The following is a 23,006-nucleotide window of genomic DNA, read 5'->3' as shown; positions in this document are numbered from 1 at the left end:
ATGATTAGCTGGGAGTGCCTGGATCCCCTGACTTTTAGTGTTTCCCCCCATTCTCTTCTCGAGAAGAGGGGGCGGTCTCTCTGGATTGCTTCTCCAGGGGAGGAAGACCTGCTCTGCTTCTCGAGAAGAGGAGGAGGGTGCCTGCAAGGGGCAGGTCCAGGCTGGGGGAAGCCCGGAGGGGTGAGCCTAAGACGAACCAGGCTCAAGGGAAAAGTCAGTGGTGGAAGCCGGAGTGGACGTGGAGGGTGGGGGCGAACGAACGAGGGAGAAGTACTCGGACGCGGTTCCCAAACTTTCCCCAACGTCGACACGGGCGCCAGAACGGACAAGCAGGCGCCTCTTCTTGCCCAGTGGGTGAGAAAGGGGGATGCGCAGGGCTCGGGGGGAGCAGCCAGATCCGTCAGGGAGTAAAACAGTGTGGATTAAAGTCGCCGAGCGCCGCCTCGCCCTCAGGGAGCTTGAAATCCCCGGGGTGGGTCGAGCCCATCCAGACAGAACAGGGGAGAAGCCCCGAAAGGCTCCGAGGCAGCCCCGAGGAGGGTCCTCGCCCTTGCTTACCTGTCCCCGGAGATGAGGGAGGTGCTGGGCCCCGTTTCCCTGGACTTGCCTCAGAGAACCAGCTCCCGCACACTTCCTCCCCTCCTCCTCCACACTGACCAGTTACGGGGGGGCCTGCCCCCTTCCCCGCGTCCCCCCCCCCCCCCCCACGCTTCCAGAGGGGAAGAGGCTCCGAAGGCGAAGGGCTTTAGCGTCTCCTCCAATCACAGAGCCCAAAGGGCGCGGGGGGGAGGGTGACGTAGTCCCAGCTTCCCGCCGGTACCTAGACTCCAAGGAGCGCTCCCGCCGCCCCGTCGCTTAGCAACCAGTCAAGCCCGAACCTACCCACCCCCCCCCCGCCCCCCAGCCCACCCACTGACGTCCGGCCCACTCAAATGTTTGACCGCTTGGCACCGAACGATGAGTTTCCGGGTTGAGACCGTTTGGCGCAGCGGAAGCCCACGCACAACCTCCAAAGGAAAAAGTGTCCTAAACGATTCGCAGGAGACCGTGCGGCCAAGGGGGCTGTTCCTCCCTCCCCTTTCTACCCACCCCCTTCCTTCCCGCCAATTGCTGACTGCCATCAAGGCGTCTGCCAAATCCCTCTCCTCAATCCATCCGCTGGCCGGTTCCCTCCAATCAAGGAGGCCCGCAGGCGGGGACTATTTGGCTCAGAAATGAACAGCGCAGGTAGAACTGTCAAAAGATCGGCGCTAAGACTTTCGGGAATTGTAGTCTAAAAGCGAAATGAAATGCTACGGGGCCGAGCCTGGATAGGGATAGCGAAAAACTACACACCCAGCGGCCCTGGCAACTGAGAGTCGCTCCTCCTTCCGGCTGATACCTCTTGTCCTCCTGCTTGGGTGCCGCTGCAGTTAGAGGTGACCCGCCTGGTTGAGTGTACGTGAGTCTAGTCGTCTGTCGCCGAAGTTGTCCAGCTGCAGCCATGGTGAGTGTCCGGGGCCCTTCGGCCTCCCCGTAAGCTCTTGCACGGATAGCAGCGCCTGAGGCCTGGTTGTCCTTGAAAGATTAGAGCGGGGAAGAAGGGAGAAAAAAGACTGCTGTGCCAAGTCGCTTTCCCTTTCTTCTCCCTCGGAAGCTTAAACCTTGGGGATCTTGAGGTCGTTTTCCCCAGAACGTTTAAGTGGTTCTTCTTGGAAGGGATTGCTTTCTTCTTTTGAGGCTTTCGGAGAAAGGGGTGGTTTTCCCCCCTTTCCCCACCCCCACCTTGAGGAATGACTTCGGGGGGAAGGGGGGACGATCGCATGCTGGGACCCCTCCCCACCAGGTGTGCTTGTTCATGCCTCTTAGGGTACTGCACTGATAAGCTAAGAGAAGTGGCTGAAGGAGATGCTTCCCCACCTGATAAGCTAAGAGAAGTGGCTGAAGGTGATGCTTCCCCACCCTCTAGACACATGGTTAAAAATCCAGCCTGTCGAAGGGGAAGATATTTGCTTGTGTCCTTTCCCTTTAAAGTTTCCATTTTATTTTATGTAATTTTGATAAAGGTGAAACAGACCGTTCTCCTGGGAAACCTTGACTTGTGAAGGCGAGGTGGCTGTGAAGGTGGCGCTTCCAGGTGCCCCAGATAAATAAAGATCTACATTTGTGGGTGGAATCGTTCAGCCATATCTAATTTTACAAATGCAACCTGAAATGTGTCTAGGGCATGTATTGTATTCTTAATGTCACTATCTAAAGAGAAGATACAAATGCTTTCAGCGACCCGTTTGTTTTAAATTTGGGAGAAATTTGTTTTAAATGTAATGTCCTCTAATCTTCTAAGATCCGAGCTCTGGTTTCTTCTGATGGAAGGACAAAGGGCGGGGGAAGGAGTCGATGTTAGGGTGACGTAGTCAAGATCTGCATGCTCCTCTGGGTGATGGGAGGAATTCAATAGAGTCCAAAAAGAAAATGGGATTCCTAGTTTCAGATATTCGTTATAGAATTAAACCTAAGATTCCTGCTCCCCGTTGTTGGATGGAACAAGCCTAAATGATTGATATGGTGGTATTCATCTCAGTAATTGATTGGAGGAACCCAATATTATAGACATTATTTTTCACTGTCAGGTAATATAGAATTATGAAACTCTAGAATAATAGGGATCTTGAAAATTATGAGAAAATTGGCGGTGATTATGTAACTTGTCCCAAGGTCATTGAGCTACTTAAACGACAGATTTAGGATGAACTCTTTAGGCTGGTACTCTCCACTGCAGGAAACTGTTCTGCAGATAACATTTTTCTTTTAATAGAAGGAAAGGAAAAAAAAGTGTTAGGAAAGATCCTAATTGCTAAGTTCCTTTTATAGGTACAAAAACAGCTAAGTATGATACACAGAAAATGAATTAGCTTGATTCCTTGCACATGTATCAGTGGAACTATGCTATATCCAATTCCTTGAAGGTCATTCTGGCCATAGAGATAAAGCAAAGAAAATGTAGTCAGAAGGGATCTTCGAAATTTAGTTCAACTCTCTTCAGTTTACAGTTCAGGAAACTGAGACTCTGAGAGAGAAAGATTTGCTTAAGATCATCTGAGCAGCAGATCTGGGCTTCTAACCCAGAATCCTTTCGCTCCAAATCCATGCTGTACTACACTTACACTACCTCCTCAAAAATACTGTGGAGGATGGGTAGTTTTCCTTGACTTCATATCTAAACCAAGAACTGTAACCAGGTCTCACATGATTTAATTCTGCAGTTCAAGGGTAATGTATGAAGACAGCTTAGTGGAAAAAGGAACCAAATAAGTTTTGTACACAATTCACAACTGAATTATTTAAAGAGGAAATGTGTTGTTGGTACCTACCTGTGGCTCACACTCGTAACAGAAAGGAGGAAGACAAAAGTACAAATGAAATTGTTTATTCTTTTGGGTACTTTGAAAGAAAAACTGAGGGTAATTAGGAAGAAAGAAATATTTGTCATAGGAATGTGATGTTGGTCCATTATCTTCAGGAGGTACAGACTTGTCTTGTAGGATGTTTTCTTATAAAAGTAACAAATAACATTGTCTGCATCAGAAGGAAGGTCATAAGTTCTGTGCTAGATACAGAAAGGCATTCTTTATTTAAATCATGGAAGAACACCCAGATAGGTTACTATTATTGCACTGTGTGCAACTCCTGGATAAAAGAAAATGAAAACAATGTTAACTATGTTTTCTTTCTTATTGTATTTCGTTTTTTCTTCAAAATTTATGATAGTACTTAAAACTTTTATCAAGTTGGGATTATATTTTACATAATGGAAGGATAAAAAAGATCTTTCTATTTGATTTTGTAACCAGGAACTCAAAATATTTAGAAGCAACAATAATGGAAACTGTACTATCATTAAAATAAGTTGTTCAGCTATAGCATGGATCCCTGTAAATAAGAGAATTGCTGTTACATAAGAGTACAGTGATCAATTTGGTGACAATTACTTAGCTACACCCACCTTGAAAACTGAAATTGGTCATTAAAATTGATTAACCCAACAAATGTAATTGTCAGACAATGACATTTTGTAAATGTCAATGTCATTTGTTTGCCTGAATTGGAAGGGGAGGGATTGATGTGCCATGAAATTACACAGAAAAGAAACATCAGAGATTAGAATCCTCTGAAAATAGTAAAACATTCAGAATAAAGAAATTTGACCAACTTTTATTCACACCAAATTTTGAAGGAGTAGTGAGTATCTCCCAGTTAAGTATTTGAATTCTCTTTCTAGTACTCTGGTGGATTCTTGTGCAATTTCTTGGAGCCTCAATTTATCAGTTTGCAGAAGGTTAAACTAAGTGATTTTTAAGAGAGCACTAGATTTGGAGTTATTTAGACGCTGTAGTTTTGAGGCTCTGCTCTGCTTCTTCTTGTCCTGTCTGGTGTGACAGAGGAATTACTCTGCTATCTGTCTACCCAGGCTATGTTATCTCAGCTGAGCCAGTTAACTTCTTGGGGTTGTGTTTCCTCACCTGTAAGATGACGGAATTACAATAAATGGTCTCTCAGATCTCTTCCAACTCTATCTAACGCTATGACCTTGAACAAGTTGTTTTACCTCATCTATGAAAAAGAAGTTACATACCAAATGATCTCTAGGATCTCTTTCATACTAGAATATACTTGAATCTCTATTAAAATAATTTGCCCATACACAAAAAAGGAAGCTGTCTGAAGTAAAATACCCTATCCTTTTAGCGCCAAATATTCCAATTTTGATCCATACGCATAGCATGTGACCTTGTTAAATTTAGCTTTATTATCTAGGTTCTAATTATCCATCTGACTTTCTGACTTAACAGCATTCTCATCCTTTATCCATTAAAATGGAACATATATTTGTGTTTTATTTGCTTACAGAAATATACAATGTCTTTAAACACCAAGATTGATTTCTTAACAACTAAGTACTCCAGAAGTACTTAGTGGAGAACATAGCGCTTAATATGAGTTAAGTATCTGTTCTCCAGAGTACTCTGATCCTTAATAGGTGTTATTATCCCCATTTTACAATTGTAGAAACTGAGGCAAACAGAGGTTACATTTGCCCTAAGTGTCTGGGGCTGGATTTCAACTCAGGGTAACCTTAGGCCCAGGCTCTAGTCTCTGCGCCACCTAGCCACCTCTAAGAGAACTGCAGCATCCCCACTTCATCTGAGAAGCTGGGTTACTGAAACTGTTGTTATCCTAGCAGCTGCAGCCCAAGTTTTATGATGAACTCCAGATTTCTCAGTCTTTGAGACCCAGGTTGAATGTTATACAACCATACTGCTTTAAGAGAAACCTTTGCAATCATCTACTCTGGTGATTCTCAAGATGTAGTCCAGCAACTCCTAGGGGTCCCCAAGTCCCTTCCACAATCAAAACCATTTTCATTGTAATTCCTAATCCAGTAAATTCTTATTGACACATAAACAAAAGCTCTTGGAGAGGAGAGTACTCAGTACTTTTAAAAGACTTCTCAGGGATCTGGACACCAAAGAGTTGAGGACCACTGATCTAGTCTAGTTATCTCATTTGACAGGTGAGGAATCTGAGACCCAGAAAAAATTAGCTGATTTGCCCAAGGTCACCCCAGTAGTTCAGTGGTAGGGTCACAACTGGAACCCAGGTCTTTATGATTCTTAATCCCATGCTGCCCTACTTGTTGCTGAATAGAAACCTTTAATTATTTTCAGTAAAGAGCAAGTCTATTCTAACTACAAACATTTTGAAATAGCAACTCTCATTTTGTTGGAGGTTTGTTGTTGGTTATGATTTTCACAAAGTTAACATTTTCTAAATTTTTCTCTTCCACTCCATCCAGATTCTCACTGGAATGTGGGGTTTGGGGAAGGAAAGGAGAATGGCAAGAGCCATCAGATCTCTTCTTGACTGCTAAATCATAATTCAGAGACCAGTAATATAAATGAAACAATATAGTCATGATGGGGTGATGGGACCTGGACCCCTAAAAGGAAAAGACCCTGTTTTTGAAAGCAATCCACTCCTTGAATTTCCCCGTACATTTCTGCAGCCCTGATCACAGACCTCTGCACAAGATTCTAGACACCTGGATAGTTGACCATCCTTTCATAGTCCATCTTAGCCCAAGGCTATTTAATCACTCCTTAATCCCATTTTTCACTGTCCCTTTTTTGTTTATAAGTATCTGTCTCACCCCCCATTGAGAACCTTGCCCACTCCTATTGTTGTTTCAAAGAAGGTCTGGGTGCCTGAATTCTTTCCTGAGGCTCCCAACCACCCCAAATTGTATCAGTCACTCCTTCCTAAGAGCAGAAGTGTAACATTTTTGAAAATTTAGAGGGCTTGAGAGAGTTACTATGTAAGACCTTGGACTAGCTTTGTGACCTAGGGCAAGTCACTTAGCCTCTTTTTATATGTTAGGTCATACCTTAGCACTTCTAAATCACTGAGAAATTCTGATCTGTGGAGGAGAGTTCATTCACATACTAGAGCTTGAGTTTCCCCATGCCCAGTAAATCACTAATGATTCCTCTAGTCAAGCCCACAAGAAAAAACTTTTTTGGAGGGAAGTGAGAATATATATGACATTTTCAGAAAAACTGAATTGTGTATAATGTTTCTTTTATTATCTAGGAACATCTTACATGTCATTTGGTTTGCTTACATAATATGTTTAGTATGGAGGTGTGATGGCCTGGAAAATTTCAAGGGAAAAGTCTTTTTCCAGATTTTCTTTTGGGATAAGTAAGGAATTCCTGGTCTTCAATAAGTCTGTTTGGAAGGGGACCATTCTTTAATATATAAATAATTGAGATCTTCAATTCAACTCTTTTTCTTGCAATCAGAATTTACATCAGAGTGGAGCTAGGCAGAATTCCTTCCCAAGCCATGGTTAGAATATCATACTAATGAGACCATATTTGAGGTCTTATCTATGTATGCCCCACTATTGTGTGACCACAGATGAAGCTCCTAACACAGTTCTGCCATCTCCTAAATGGATGCCTTATCTCAGAAGAGGAACTAGGCTGGAGGGAATGTATGTGTGTATTGATATATCTTGTTACTGGAACAATTGAAGTGCATAGCCTATTTGCAGATCATCATTGAATAGGAACTACAAAGTTGTTTTTATAAGGAATTAGGTTGCATGATAATGATAGCCACGTGTTACTGTATTTGACATTATGTATAATATCATATGTACATATGATATTGTTTATATTACATCTAATACTGTTCTTGCTTTCACAAAGAGGCAACTCGTTGATTCTGCAGATAGATTGCTGAGCCTGGAATCATCAAGACCTGAGTTCATATCTAGCCTCAGATACTTACTAAGCAATAGTCACTTAACCTCTGTCTGCCTCAGTTTCCTCAGTTGTAAATTGGATAATATCTCTTTCTGAACTGCAAAATTGGCAGGAGAAAATACAGAATTTTGTTTTCAGCATCCATTTTCTATCGACTGGCTGGTTGATTGCCATAAGTAATCTTGAGCCTATGAAAGCTCATAAGAGCCATTGAAGAAGGTGTGCATTGTTTTCACTAAAATCTGTGCTCAAATGAACTATAGTGTTTCCAGTTCAGTAGCAGCAAAGTTTGGATTTCTTTTTTCTTTAATGACCTGAAAGCTCAAGGTCATACTGTGGAAAGCAGTATCACCATATATTTATTTGGCAACCCGTTTCTTCCTACCACATTTTAGTGATAACATTCCAGGCAAACATGCAAGTCTGTTTTCCCCTTTCCAAGAACAGGTGTCCTGTTATACAGTGGGGGAAAATCTGCTTGAAAGTTAAATGATATAAAGTATAAATAATCACCAAATCATAAATATTCCTCTAGAAATTCTTTGAAGTATAATCTTTTATGATATACTTAATGAAGCAATTGAGCTGTCTGCATCTTTGTCAGTCTCGTAAACACTGAAGTTACAATAGCGTCTGTTGTTAGATATACTCACAAAGATGTATAAATACATATATGAATGAGTATATAATTATGGTTGTACAGTTTTGAATGTATAATGTCATGAGGGTAAAGTATCATTTACTAGAGTGTAATTTGTCTTTTTTTCAAGGGTGAACCCGTCAGAGTCCTCGTAACTGGAGCAGCGGGTCAGATTGCCTACTCACTTCTTTACAGTATTGCTAAGGGCGATGTCTTTGGGAAGGACCAGGTAAGAGTACTTAACAAATATTTGTTGAATTGAATTCTATCAATCTGTTCCTATTTAACTTTTCTCTTCTTTAATTTTTTGAAGAAAGAATCTTTGTGGGCATATTCCTTAATGCTGAGAAAAACAATGTTCCTGAATAGATGGTTATGGAGTGAAATTTCTATTTTCCTATTGACTTTGACTCATTATTTTTGTTATTGGTATATACTCATATATAACACATGTATATAGTGCTTTAAGTACTTTTTATTCACAAACTGTGGGTATACTCTTTCAGAGAAAAAAATTCAAATCTTGAGGATAAAAGCAGCACCTCTTGCTTCCCTTGATACAGATTTAGAATTAGAATTTGACTTGAATTTGAGCATTGGCTCTGCTGCTTAATACTTATATGACTTTAGTGAATCTCTGGAAATATGGGAGGCAGTGATGTTTCATCTGTAAAATTGGTATAGTAAAATTCATGCTGCCTAACTTGTTATAATAACTTCTTTTCGTATGATACTTTAGGATTTATAAGTGACAACTCTGTGAGGTCCAGAGAGAGTAAGTAGGAACCTCAATTTACAGATGAGGAAACTAAAGGTGATGAAGTGATTGATTCAATTCACACAGTTAATAAGTTGCAAAGCTTTGATTTAAACCCACGTCTCCTGACTGGTCCCTTTCTCTTTCCCTCTAATGAAATAAGATGATGTAAACTGGAAAGGACTGTGTAAACTGAAGCTGTTAATAACCAGTTCTCCCTGGGAATACTTGCTGAGTTAGACATTAACAATAAGAAAACAGCTACTTAACTTTGCCCATTAGGTAAAAGTTTGCTCCTATGAAATTGCTAAATAAGAGCCTTGAGTGGTTCACAGATCTCAAGTCTAAAATGTTGAGTAACTTTCACAAACTTTTTAACCTTCTCAGGGCCAAGTTACCTTTGAGATACTGTTGTAACAGAGGTAAATGTGTTTTCATGGTGAATTTCGGATTGAAAAAGAATAATAGAACATTGTTTTCCTTTTTGCAACATATAGTCTTTGTTGTATATCATAGACTTGTTTCATTTCTGTACGGGAAAGTATCAGAAAGTATCATGTGGTAGAAGGAGCACTTGTATATGTGCAGATAGACGTAAATAATCTAATACCTCTGGGATATTATGAGGCTAGGCATGTGCATTAGAACAACACTCATAGAACACTGTCTCCTATGTTCTGAAAAGATCAAAGGCACTTGGATTTGGGGGAGGGGAAAATATTACAGGAAAATGAGCAACACAAAATTCATCACCACAGATTAATATATCCTAGAAACCTATACAAAAAAATTTCATTGGAATATGGATGCAGATATACTCACTTCACTACTTTAGGGGGACCCAATTCACTGAAAGTGCGAAGCATTGAACATATCAAACAGGTAACATGACAAATAACCTTTAAGTTGTTAAAGTATCTTTACTCTCCCAAAGACCTGAATTAAGAGTTTCTGCTGTATCTGCTTAATGTTCTCTTGTAGTATTGTCAGGGACAATATGCATCTTTAAAAAAAAAAAGTTTGAAATTTAATAACATTCAGAAACAAATCAAAATAAGAGGCAAAATCTTCCCCAAATTCACTAGGCAGAACTGAAAATTTTAAGGAACAAGATACATAAGGTTTGCTTGTTACCTTCAAAACCTACTTGAAATTTCTGTGACTTTGAGCCCTGTTTTTCTTTCTTTATTTTCTCCTTTTCATGTAGTTGTAATGTGTAGATCTAGTTCTAAGTTTATTCTATCACCTCATAGAGCTTTTTTAATTTTGTATTAATCTTTATAATATTCAATCAATACATCATGTTTTTCAGTCATTCTGTAATTGTTGGGCCTATGAGTAATTGTTTCTAGTCTTTCAGTTGCCAATAGAGCATATAAATACTTTTGCACGGATAGAGTCCTGTATGTTGTTTGTGGAATCCAGTCCCAGCAATGAATAGCTAGGTCAAAAAGTATGATCTGTTTCCTAACTCTTACTGCAATTATCTTATTATTTTCCAAAATGTTTTCTCCAGTCTGCAACCCCACCAAAACAGTATGAGAATTCATGCTTCCCCACACACTTGCCAAGATGAGACTTTATCACTTGATTGCTATTTTAGCCATTGTAGTGAGGATAAGATCCTGATTTACGTTTCTCTGATTATAAGGAAGTTTGAGTTTCATACTATTAATAAATCTTTCTGTACTTCCTCCTTCATAAATTGTCTTCATGTCCTCTAGCCATTATTCCATAGAGGATGTATATTGTGAATCTAATAAACATCTGTTTGATGATCTAATTACAGATTATTCTGATTTATGATTTGCCTAATGGACATGAAGATCCCTGGAGTGAAAAGAAGGGTCCGGGATGAAATAAGATGTTAACTTTTGGTTATTCACAGTTCTAAAAAGTTCAGCCAAACTGTGTTTTTACATATGGTGATCTTTTTCCTTGTTCAGGATTCCTGTGTTACCTGAAATGTTGCCTGAAATCTTTTTGAGGACAAAAATTATATCTGAGAGCATAGGAGACCATAGTTTGGACATCTTTCTCAGCTAGAAATAAATCAGATGTAGATTAATTAGATATTAAATAAATTTTTTTCAGGCAGAATGCTATCCAAATAGAGTATATAATATTAGTATGTGTTTTTTTTCCTCTGGCACTGGTTTCTCTAGTCTGTTTTATTGATCTTTTTTCCAGTACCAGAGAGCTTGTTTTTTATACATTTCAGTAACTGGTTCTACTAGTTCCTATTTTATAGTTTATTTTTCCATAGTTCCGCTTGGTATTATTACCCACTTTTTCCCCCCTTTCAATTGTTATGACTATTTAATTCAGCAAAATTTGTATTTTGACTGGTTAAACTATAAGTTCATTTGGGAAATATTGTGGTATAGACCTCTTAGAAAAATTGCTTAGTATGAAGAATATGACTTAAATTTGTATGTGAAAACATTTGGCAGGAAATGCAGTGGTTTTTTCATTGTTGTTACTTCACCAGGACATAACTCAAACGCTGCGATGTTTTCTTTGTTGTTTGCCAGGCTCTTATTCTCGTCCTGCTGGATATCACCCCCATGATGGGTGTGCTGGAAGGGGTAGTAATGGAACTGCAAGACTGTGCTCTTCCCCTGCTTAAAGGTCAGTAGCTGGACACAGAATGCTTCTGTAGGAGAGTTCTCTCAGCTTCAGAACACAAATTCAAATAGCGACCTTAGTTGTTTGAAGTATTTAATCACAAGATAGTAAGATTCTACACCAGAAATGACTGGCCTGTCAGAGGCTTCTAAGCAGAATGCATCAGTAATATCAGCAATCACAAAATGTCAGAGCTGAGTTATTTTATCAGTCAGTTCCCTTGTGTTAGTCCCATCATCCTGAGGCATGGAGCACAGTAGGAGGGAAAAGGTGAAAACTGAACAGGTTCTGAGGTATGTACAGCATAAGGGTGATGCAGACTTGCCCCAAATGACCCCAATTTTCTGAGTTCTGTCCTTGCACCCCTCCACAATCAGCCAATGCATGATAGTAAATGAAACTGTTTCAAAAGTACAGAATTGGCAGGTCGATTCTCTTCCTATCAAGTCCTATAGCTGTTCATTTCTAATGAGCTTTCCTTGTTGTCGTGCCTCCCTCACAGAGGTCATTGCAACAGATAAAGAAGAGGTTGCCTTCAAAGACCTTGATGTAGCGATTCTGGTTGGCTCCATGCCAAGGAAGGAAGGCATGGAGAGGAAGGACTTACTCAAGGCAAATGTGAAGATTTTCAAATCCCAGGGACAGGCTTTGGAAAAATATGCCAAAAAGTCCGTTAAGGTGACTCACTGCTTCTTTTCTTTTTTTCTTCTTTTCTTTCTTAACTTGAAACTTTTAACTTTGCTTTCAGCAAAATAGAAATGTTTTTTGAAACTCTTCTCAACAACTTGCCTTTATATAGTCCAATGGATTAGTGAAATACAGATACAGTATTTAAATAATGCCTGTGACCTAATTTTGTTTTTAATAAGCTCTATCCCTTTTTTCTTTGATTTTCATCATGTTGTGGAAATCCATTTGCAAAGGTCCCAGGAAATGTAGAGTGCCTTTTAAAATCATGTGACAGCTTCTGACTTCTTAAAAGTATCCACAAAGAAGACTCAAATTTCTGGTACTTGGCATTAATTTACTTTGCTGCATAGGCAACAAAGTCAGTAAGCATTTATTAAGCACTTAGTGAATGTGAGGCACTGTGCTAAGTGCTGGGGATACAAGTACAAGCCAAAAATAGCTGAGGAGTTTGCATTTTACTAGGAAAAGACAACCAACAAGCCCCCCGAGAAAAGGGGTTGGAGGTGGGAATGAAATGCTCAGGTCGGGCCTGGTTTTGAAGTCAAGAAAATTAGGATCCAAGCCCAAAGGGGAACGGAGATTGGGCATCCTGAAATGGAGGCTCCGCGAGGAACTCACCAATGGAAGAAAGGAATATTCTAGAGGAAATGGCCCAGGGATGATTGGATGTTCCAAGGGGAGAAGGAGCTGGAAGCCAAGGGAAGTTCACAGTTCAAGTAATGTCCTCTGATATGTACTCATTTGTTCCTGAAAACTGTTTGAAGGGATTTAGTAATTCTGATGTTTTTGATGAAGGAAACCTTGGATTCTTAAGGCTGAGCTAGTGGAGTGCAGGCTCTGGTTGTGATAATTAAAACGATTAAAAATTATAAGTGCCTAGTATTTACATAGTACTTTAAGACTTGCAAAGCACTTTACAAATATTTTCTCATTTGATCTTCAACAGTAACCCTGGCAGGTATGTGCTGTTGTTATTCCCATTTTACAGATGAGGAAACTGTGAAAAACATAGGTTCAATGACCTGTCCAGGGTCATAGAACTACTAATGTCTGAGTCAGGATTTGAACTCATCCTGATTCCAGATCCAGCATTTCTATCCACTGGGTCACCTAACTAAACCCTGCTAAGCTAGAAGATGGCGGATTGTTGTGTCTTTCATCGTGTTGCGCCTAGCCAAGTTAAGAAAAATTTGCCACCCCGTGGCCAAACTGGTAATGAGCCTTTTAGCCTCAGTGCTTCTTAAAATATAAAAGAATTTCGGTGTCAGTGGAGAAAGTAACTACACCTTTGAAAATCATGGGTCATCAAAGTATTTGCTGAGAAAAAACTTAATTTTTGAGACTGTTCTGGTTCTCTTTTCCTGTTATTAGCACCTGTTATTAGTTATTAGCAGTATGGTTTATTAGATTACTATTAGTAAAATAAACACTTATCTAAGAAGAACCTAATTGGAACCCACTCTTTACAAAGAGGCAGATTTCAAGAAAGCAAATATAAGTTGTCACATGTTTGTTGAAAATGTACCTTCCCAGGATGTGTCATGAGCGAACGCATGCCAGTATGCCAGTCACTGGCAGTGGCCAGGAATGAACCTAACACTGCAATATCCTAAACAGACCTCAAGCTGTGTTCATTTTACTCCACTTACTAAGGCAGCAAAATGGACTTTCTAGTACATGCAACTAATTTTTTCAAAATACATTCTTCTCAAATCATTTTGCTTTGAGGTTTCATTGTGTCTCAAGTATATTAAAATATTTCCACCTAAAAGGCTAAAAGGAGTTATTTCATATGACATTTAAGGAAGCTAATTGTATAGTGCTCTATTTTAATTGCCTTCTGAATTCTTCCTTTGAACTTCCCGAAAAGTTCTTTTTTCTTGCTTCCTAACTCTTTGAGGACTATAATAAGTATTCTTTGGGTAGAAGAGGGAGGGGGAGATGCAGCAGTCTTTTAAAGAAGGGTATAGTTTCAGATTGCTTCATTAAATTGAGACTGCCCAAAGATCAGCACCATGGTTAAGAGGCCCATCTCCATCCTTTGTGTACTGATCTCATAGGAGCCAGATACATTGCCTTTATTTAGACATTAACCAATTAAAATTTAGTTTCTTGAAAAACAGTCACAAGAAACAGTGTTTTGTACATGGATCCATTTTTCTGTTAGAGCTACGGAGGCACCTTTGGTGGCAGGTGGATGGCAGGCATTGCTAAGTGTTCTCTAGTAGCACAAGATGCCGAACAGTCAGAAGCTGACCTTAGCTCTCAACCTTTAGCACCCAGAGAATAACTTGTTGATTAATAATAGTTTTCTTTTGAGTATCATGGTAACCAAACACTGATAAAAATGGAGTTGGTGTTCAGGGGGAAAACCTGAGAGCAAACTCAGTGTTAATCACTTCATTTGGTTGCTGTGAATCTTGTGATCATCATTTCACAACTCAGTCATTACATGCCTGCAAGCTTTTGTGGTTTTTCAGTTGTTCCAGTTCTCTCTGATTCTCTCTGGCCCCATTAGGGGTTTTCTTGGCAAAGATACTGGAATGATTTGCCATTTCCTTCTCCAGTTCATTTTAACTGATGGGGAAACAGAGGCAAACAAGGTCAAGTGACTTGCCCAGGGTCACACACCTAGTAATTATGTCAGGCCAGATTGGAACTTAGGTCTTCTAGACTCCAGGCCCACTGCACCACCTAGTTTACCCAAGTCATTATCTGAGAAAGCTATTCCAGTTCATCAAAATAGTGGTAATTATGATTTTCTCTTCCCTCTTTATCTTTCCATCTTTACCAGGTTGTGGTTGTTGGAAATCCAGCCAATACCAATTGCCTGACGGCTTCCAAGATGGCCCCGTCAATACCCAAGGAGAATTTCAGCTGTTTGACCCGTCTGGATCACAACCGAGCTAAGTCTCAGGTGAGCAGAATTGAGACCTAAACCAGCCATTTTCTTGTTAACCTCTTTTCAGCTTAAAAAATCCCAGTGAACAGTTTCATACTAATTATTGCAGATATTCTGTGACTTTTCAGGTTGATAAGTAATAAAAATTTATGGGGTTTTGTTAAGTTTCCACATTGCAATTTATTTTTAAAATTTAAATTGGTGCTAGGTAATTTTCTTACAATATGTAAAGGTACTTAAATAAACCTATTCATTGCAGGGGTAGTAACCTCCTCTGTAGTTAATGTAATTAAATCTTATGAAGTGCTATATTCTCTTTACTGCAATTTGTTCCTCAGCCTTGTTCCTCTGGCACAGTCTTATCCCCAGATCAGTACTGGTTATCTCTAACCTATGCTTATCCTTTTTTTAAAAAAGGCTTAATAGGCATGTGTAGTCTGCCAAGTAAACTGAGAGCTTTCCTTTTTGAAGTGGAGAATAATGTAGAACCTGGGTTAACAAAAAGTTGAAGACCCACCACTTTGGGCCACAGTCTGTTCTTCTAGAACATGGAGAAGAATCCAGGGGAGGCCTGGGAGGTGGGAGGGAGGGTAACAGGTCAACTTCATCAGAAAAAGGGTATCGTTTTCAGATTTGCTTTATTAAATTGAAGTTGCTTGGACTGCGAATTTGCATTATTGGAGTCACTTCCAGAAATCATAATCCTTACAGTTACCTGCTCTAGGCTGTCCTATTGGGTGATTTCTTTTGTCTTGGTGACTAAACTAAATGTTTAGTAAATAATCTAAAGTAACGTTGTTATTACATACATTAAATCAGGGATGTTAAGTGTGTAGCCCACACCAGATTAAAATGTAGTTGGGAAATATTTGACAAAATAAATAAAAATATGTCAGTATGCAGCCTTCAAGGAGCCTCATATACAAATGAATGCCCCCTCCTCTGTACCCCATTTCCATTTGAATTTCCATTTGAACACTAGTGGGTTAAATGACTTCTTCAGGATCATACAGCTTGTCCTTGTCTAAGGTCAGATTTGAACTCAGGTCTTCCTGACTCGAGGCCCAGTGCTCCTTCTAGCTGCCTTGGGAGGGTGGGCAACGGAAGGTAGAATATACTCTTTCACTAGGATAATAGGACTTTAGGACAGGGACAATGTTTTTTGCTCTGTCTCTTTAGCCTACTATGACAAAAGTTATACAAGGATATGTTTTCCCAAATGGAATTTTTCTTTCTAAACAGCATGCTGTGGTGAATAGACTTGCAGTCAAGAAGACTTGGATCCTTCCTTAGACACTAACAGTGCCCCTGGGCAAGTCATGTTACTCCTCTAGGCCTGAGTTTCCACATCTGTAAAATAGGGGGGAGGCAGACTCAGCCTGCCATGTCGCTTCTAGGTCTATCTGTGATTACACAGTAAGCCAGTGAGAGAAGAAGCTAAGAACATTCTGTTTGTCTTATGTGAACTATTACCATACTGAAACCTTTGCAGACTTGGTTACCTAATAACTATCTTCAGAATGTGTGGGCCTGCAGTTAACAGAGGTTTACATCATCCTCAAGACACACAACCATGCATGTAGCTGTCAGCAGCAGCCAACTGCCTGGTCACAGTGTGGAGAGAAGCAGCTAGGCAGAGTCTGTGTGACCATTATGTGGCAGTTCCAGTTATACATTACCTTATTACTATTGAACTGACAGTTAAGCATGAATGTGAGCTAGTAACAAGTGACAGGCAGTTAGTTTTAAATGGATATTTTAACGTTGACCTACGTCAACAAGTCCTTTTAAAACCTGGCTTGCCTCTGCTGTCCCAGCAGACTCATCTGCATCTATGAGATCTCAAGGGAGCAAAGGTGACTCCAGAACATGAACAGTATCAACCAGGGTTCTTCTTGTACCCTCCCAGCCAATTGGAGGTCAGACACTTGACACTCACTAGCTGTGTGACCTTGGGCAAGTCACTTAACCCCAATTGCCTCATCCTGGGTCATCTCCAATCATCCTAACAAATATCTGGTCACTGGATTCAGATGGCTCTGGAGGAGAAGTGAGGCTGGTGACCTGCACAGCCCTCCCTCACTCAAAACAAAGTCAAGTGCAAGTCATGTCATCATTTCTCTGATGGCATGGTTTTCTTCGGCAGTGAAGGATGAACGCACATAATTGGAGCAAAGAGGCATTTGGGGAGGCAAGGGAAGAATCAATCCACAAGCATAAAGGCAGCATCTTCTATGCAAAGCCCTGTTCTAACACCAAGACATAAATAAAAAAGGCCTGCCCTCACAGAACAGACATTCTAATGGAGGAAGCAGCATGTACATATGTACAAGTGCATACAGAAGGAATAGCAGGTGATTGAGGGAGATTGGATGCTCATGGCCAAGGGGATCAGGGAAGGCTTCTTGTAGCAAGAGGCACTTGAACAGAGTTTTGGAAGAAACGAGGCATTCCACAAGGTGGAGGTGAGGAGGGGGAGAGCACTGGGGGACACACTGGGCAAAGGCATGTAATTTAGGAGTAGGGAGCATTGGATGTGAGGAATGGCAAATACTTTAGTGTGCTTGCTCTCTAGTATGTGTGGAAAGAAGCAACGTGTAAGAAGAAAGACTACGAAAGTAGGAGTCTAGGTTACGAACGATCAAGAGTATAGAATTGTGTTTAATATTGTTTTAGTGAAAGTGTGCCCTGTAGTATTTACCAAACTAACATCAAGAAACATCAGCATAGTTCAAATGCAAGGGCTGAACTTTGTTTTAGGAGATCACCATTGAGATCATGAATGCTTAGCTGTCTTTTCAACTCTTCTGAAAGAATAGATTTCTCATGCTTTCAAAATGTAAAGTCAAAGAATCTTCAGGCTGAACGAGCTCTTTGAAATATTTTGTCCAGCCCTAGGAACCGTCCTGGGGAAACTGAGGCTAGGAAGTCACATGAGTTATCCAAGCTATCCAAGTGAGCTAATCATGACATGGGTTCTTTGCACTGTAAGTTCCTATTTTCCAATTTTGGCTCCTGGTTGACTTGCCATGTGCATCATATGTGAAGTTCTAATTTTCAGAGAATTAGAATATGATGCACAACACAAAAACTATTAAGATGGGATCAAGACCTGGGATTGCTATGGTATAAGGAATTCCTGAATGAGCATGTTAGCACCTTCTCCACAACTTTTCTAATCTTAGAGAGGTATCTGGGGTGCTGAGTGGTTAAGTGACTTGCCCTGGGTCACTTAGTCAAGTGCTTCCAAAATTAGCTTGTGACCCACAGTTTAAAAAGAGGGGAAGGGATCGAGAGAGGAAAACGTTTAGGAAGTCCTGAGGTTATAGTCAGTATGTGTCAGAGACAGGAATTAAACTGGGTCTTCTTGGTTTCAAGGTTCGTTCTCCATCCACTATGCAGGCCACTACTTCTCTACACTGTGTGACCATGCACAAGTCATTTCTTTATTTGAAAGTGATGGGCTTGAACTGGTCAGATTCTCTGATCTTATGAATTATTACTGTGTAGTACTGTAGCATTAGTTATAGAAAATAGAATTGAGTTTGCTCTGATCTTATATATATATTTTAGAGGTTTCTTTTTAAAAATCAAATCAATGTATCTGTCAAAGTACTATGCAGAAAAAGAAAAACACACCAAAGGACTTATTGTGAAGGCTGCCAACTAAAACTGGTAATTTTCAGATTTCAGCAAAATGCTTACATGTTCTCTCGAAACTGCAGAAGTCTTTCCATCCTAAGTCTGACATAGATTTCAAGTATGTGTAGCACTTTGAAATAAAAGGAATTTGTCTCAAAATGTATGTTTTGTATTAGATTGCTCTTAAACTGGGAGTGACTGCCAATGATGTCAAGAACGTCATTATCTGGGGAAACCACTCCTCAACTCAGTATCCAGATGTTAACCATGCCAAGGTTAACATCCAAGGGAAAGAAGTTGGTGTCTATGAAGCTGTAAAGGATGACAGCTGGCTCAAGGGCGAATTTATCACGGTAAGAAAAACCGAAGAAGAACCAAACAGCCTGTTCTAAAGAACTTTGGGAGGAAGATCACATGCCATGAGTCCTACGCTTTACCTCTCATAGAGTTAGGGGACTGTAAGTACATGAATAAATGTCAGTGTCCATTGGGACACTCATCCAGTTAGAAGGGTACTTTGCTCATTTTTCCCTTGTCAGTGCCAGGATAGAAGTTGATTATGGACAAAGCTTTCCTCACCAATGACAGTTCTGATCCTTTGTTCTTCATTCTTTCTGCTGTCTGTGTTCCATAGTTGTGTGTGTATGTGTGTGTGTCCACATTTGTGTGTGTGTCTGTGTGTCCATCCATCCATCTGTCCCTGGCTAAATTGTAAACATCTTGATGCTAGGGTATGATCCTTCTAACCCTTCTGTTTCCCATCCCCACTCACTTCTGCCAAGTTCAGGGTATTCTACAGAGTGCTACTTTTTTTTGTTGACTGAATTCTTAGGAAATGGGACTCTCTTTTAATGATAGAATACATTGAAAACTGGAACCATATTTCTATTCCCAAGACATCTGGAAAAGAGAATTCACGTTCTAAGCTATAGAGTTATCTTCTTTTGGTCTGAACTTACAGTTGTGTCTTGGAAAACAGATTAGTATTGGTAGCCCATGACATGAACTGTTAGGATCATCAGGGTGGGTATGGTTTAACCATATTGCCTCCATTCTGATGTTATTACCAGAGTTAGCTGTAGCATTTACAAGAACAGGATATTTCAGTGGACTTTTCTGGGCCTTTTCAAGTCTCTCTTCCCCCCAGGGCTCTTTCACATTGTTGGCATAAAGCTTACGTTAGGCAGCAACAGGTTAGGGAGTGCCTTGGGGTTCAGTCCAGTTGTTATTGGTATGAGACTTTACAAATGATTGCTTTTCTTTGTTGGTAGGATTTTTATGTTGGGACAGCTAGATTCTTGTCCTTTCAAGTATCTTCTGGCTTACATTCCTCAGACAGTAAAATAACTGTGCATTTGATTCATTGCCTTAAATAGATATGAAATAGGAGTAGCACAAGCAAATAATCCATTTCTCTCCCTACTACAGACTGTTCAGCAGCGTGGTGCAGCTGTCATTAAGGCTCGAAAACTGTCTAGTGCCATGTCAGCTGCCAAAGCAATATGCGACCACGTCAGAGATATCTGGTTTGGAACTCCAGAGGTAATCATTGAGTGATTTACATAGACTAGCCAGCCTGCCTTTGTTTGCATATTTGTCACCTGTATTTCTCAGAAGTAACCAATTAGTGATAGCAGTTCCATATTATAAACAGTATTATATATTAATATAATATGATCCACAGCATTGTATATTTGTAAAGAAATAGGAGTAGCAAGAGCAAGTATGTTTTAAGTTGTATTAGCGTATGCAATAAACTTGTATGTGAGGCTCAAGAGGAAAAAAAAGGCTAGCACTATATCTCAATATATTGTCATATTGTTTTCAGGGAGAATTTGTTTCCATGGGAGTCATCTCTGATGGCAATTCCTATGGAATCTCTGATGATTTGCTCTACTCCTTCCCTGTTACCATCAAGGTAAGTTTCTTGTGCCTGCAGCTGGTTTCTGTGTCTTACGTTGTAAGTTAATTTGAAGTGTCTCCTTTACCAAATAAGAGATTTTCCAGACAGTGAATCAAAATTAAGCCTTGATATTGGATGCCTACAAAGCAGCATCTTCCTGTACTAATGCAGCAAAAGGTGTTTCTATTACTGCCTTGGAAATTAGTTAGAAAAACTTACAAGGAAGCAAAGATAAGATAGACAGTTCTCAACGTAACATGTAGGTTTTATTATATAAGCTTTCTTGAAATGGAAATTTATTGCTATGTATGTTGAACCCTCTCTTACATTCTGCTGCGCCCGACAGGTTTTTCTTTTCTTACTCTATATTTAAGTTTATGTTTTTTTCTTTTCTTATTATGTATTTAAGTTTTAGTATTTATCTAAAAAGAAAGATTTTAAAAAAATCAGTTGGAGTAGATGTGTCCCAGTGAGAGGAAGCTTGGCGTGGAGGACAGAGAACTGTCCTCACAGCCAAGGAGAACTTTGAGTCAAGTCACTGTCCCAGCAGCTCTTTGCAGGGAGAGCATCTTCCCTCAGAGGATCCAACACACCTCAGTCACTGGTCTGAACAATAACAAATCAGTCTCAGTGCTAATGTCGGGAAAGCGTGTATTTCTTAAGTAAAGACTTCTCTTTTAAATATTTGCCCAGAATTTTTCCCTCATGTTGCTCTAGTTCAGTGGAGTGGACAGAGCACAGGGTTGTGAGGCAGATGACTTGGCTTCAAGTCTTGAATCTGCCACTTCCTGGTAGCATCACCTTGGTAAAGTCACTTAACCTCAAAGGCTCAGTTTCCTTGTCTGTAAGACTGAGACAAAAATCACAGCTAACGTTCATGGAGTGCTTTAACTCCATGTGGGTTATCTCATTTGACCCTCTGACCTTGAGGTATGGTTGCTATTACTGCCTCCATTTTCCAGCTGAAGAAACAGAATCTGAGAGCAGTTAAGTGACTACCCCAGAGTCATAAAGCCATGTCTTCCTGATGACCATGTCCAGCACTCCGTCCACTACACTGTAGTCATACCTCCCAGAGAGCAGTCATTCCTCCAGCAGTGGATAGAGCCAAGGGCTTCTGGGTTCAAGTCCTGCTTCTGACACTTACTGGCTGCATGACCCTGTGCAAAGGACTTAAGCTCTTGGTGTCCAAGGCAGCCCCCTTACATTCTAAGGTGAGGCTCTGCATGGCTAGCTAAAAGACATCACCCTAAGGGCGCTCTGTACACCTATAAGGTCCCAGATCTGGTCAAAAGAATGATGAGGGGAAGGGAATAAACATTTATATGTGCCTGTTGTGTGCCAGGAACTATGCTAAATGTTTTGCTAATATCCATGTGATCCTCATAAAAACCCTGAGAGGGAGGTACTATTATTATACCCATCTTACAGTTGAGAAAATGGAGTCAAGCAGTGGTTGAGTGAGTTGCCTAGAGCCATGAAATTTGCCAGTTTGAAGTGAAGTTATCCTGACTGTAGGCTGAGCACTCCATCCACTATTCCACCTAGGTGCTATGACCATAGGATCCTAGATTTAGGGGACCGCTTAGGAGCCATCAAGTGCAGACTACCTGTCACCCCTCTACACACACACACACACACACACACACAGACACACAGACACACACACAGACACACACACAGACACACACACACACACACACACACACACACACACACACACACACACACACACACACACACACACACACACACACACACACACACACACACACACACACACCCTTTTATAGATGAAGACACTGAAGCAAATAAGAGGTTTAGTGACTGGCCCAGGGTACAACAGGCCTAATGTCAGCATCAGATGGAGTCTGGAAAATCCATCAACCGTTACTGATTTGCCATCATTTCTTAACAGAATAAATCCTGGAAATTTGTGGAAGGCCTCCCTATCAATGATTTCTCCCGTGAGAAGATGGATCTCACTGCAAAAGAATTATCAGAAGAAAAGGAGACCGCTTTTGAATTTCTTACCATCGCATGACTAGGCAAAAATTATGATATTGCAAAACACTTAAAATCTGAAGAATATAAGTGTCGTCTTTAAAGCTAGTAACAAATAATGATATTGTCTTTGGCAAACTACATATGAAAAACCATGCATTTAAAGATTGTGTGTGCTTCTTGGTACATATTTGTGCCTACCATGTCATCATGTTATCAAATGGTGTTAGTGATGAAGTCTAAATAAAAATGACCGACTCCAATTTGGGCTGTTTTCTGAATTAAAATTAGATAGCTTTTCCATTTTGTCTGTGAGAGAGGTGATTGAGCCAGTGAGCAAGAGACAAAGAAAACAAGAATAAAAGAGTTTTTTGAGACTGTCTCTCTACTGGATCTAGGCTGGAAGTACAGCAGCCACTCACAGGCCTAAATCCACTGCTAATCACCACCGAAGCTTGATCTGCTCCATTTCCAAGAGACCAATTTACCCTTCAGGCAGCTCCCAGTACCCCCATCTCAGGGACTCATCCTCT

The 23,006-nt window shown here is 40.4% G+C and overlaps 2 protein-coding genes across 4 annotated transcripts in view; one reads left to right on the top strand and one right to left on the bottom strand.

Moving 5' to 3' along the window:
* Window positions 1-694, bottom strand: part of WDPCP (WD repeat containing planar cell polarity effector) — a 375,521-nt gene extending 374,827 nt beyond the window's left edge. For all 3 annotated transcript variants that reach the window (XM_072635424.1, XM_072635425.1, XM_072635427.1), the window contains exon 1: window positions 559-694. The gene's annotated coding sequence lies outside the window, so the exon portion shown is untranslated. The remainder of the gene's footprint in view (window positions 1-558) is intronic.
* A 236-nt stretch (window positions 695-930) lies between these two features.
* On the top strand, window positions 931-22,736 carry MDH1 (malate dehydrogenase 1). Its single transcript, XM_072635423.1, has 9 exons — window positions 931-1,486; window positions 8,078-8,176; window positions 11,239-11,335; window positions 11,835-12,010; window positions 14,817-14,939; window positions 18,743-18,919; window positions 19,995-20,108; window positions 20,395-20,484; window positions 22,388-22,736. The coding sequence occupies exons 1-9, from the start codon at window positions 1,484-1,486 to the stop codon at window positions 22,511-22,513; spliced, it is 1,005 nt and encodes a 334-aa protein (XP_072491524.1). The 5' UTR covers window positions 931-1,483; the 3' UTR covers window positions 22,514-22,736.
* The last annotated feature ends 270 nt before the right edge of the window (window positions 22,737-23,006 follow it).

Source organism: Notamacropus eugenii, chromosome 1, assembly GCF_028372415.1.
Source record: "Notamacropus eugenii isolate mMacEug1 chromosome 1, mMacEug1.pri_v2, whole genome shotgun sequence".
In the NCBI taxonomy this organism is placed as follows: Eukaryota; Metazoa; Chordata; class Mammalia; order Diprotodontia; family Macropodidae; genus Notamacropus; species Notamacropus eugenii.
The sequence above is the reverse complement of the archived record's forward strand: the minus strand, read 5'-3'. Positions and strand labels throughout refer to the sequence as shown.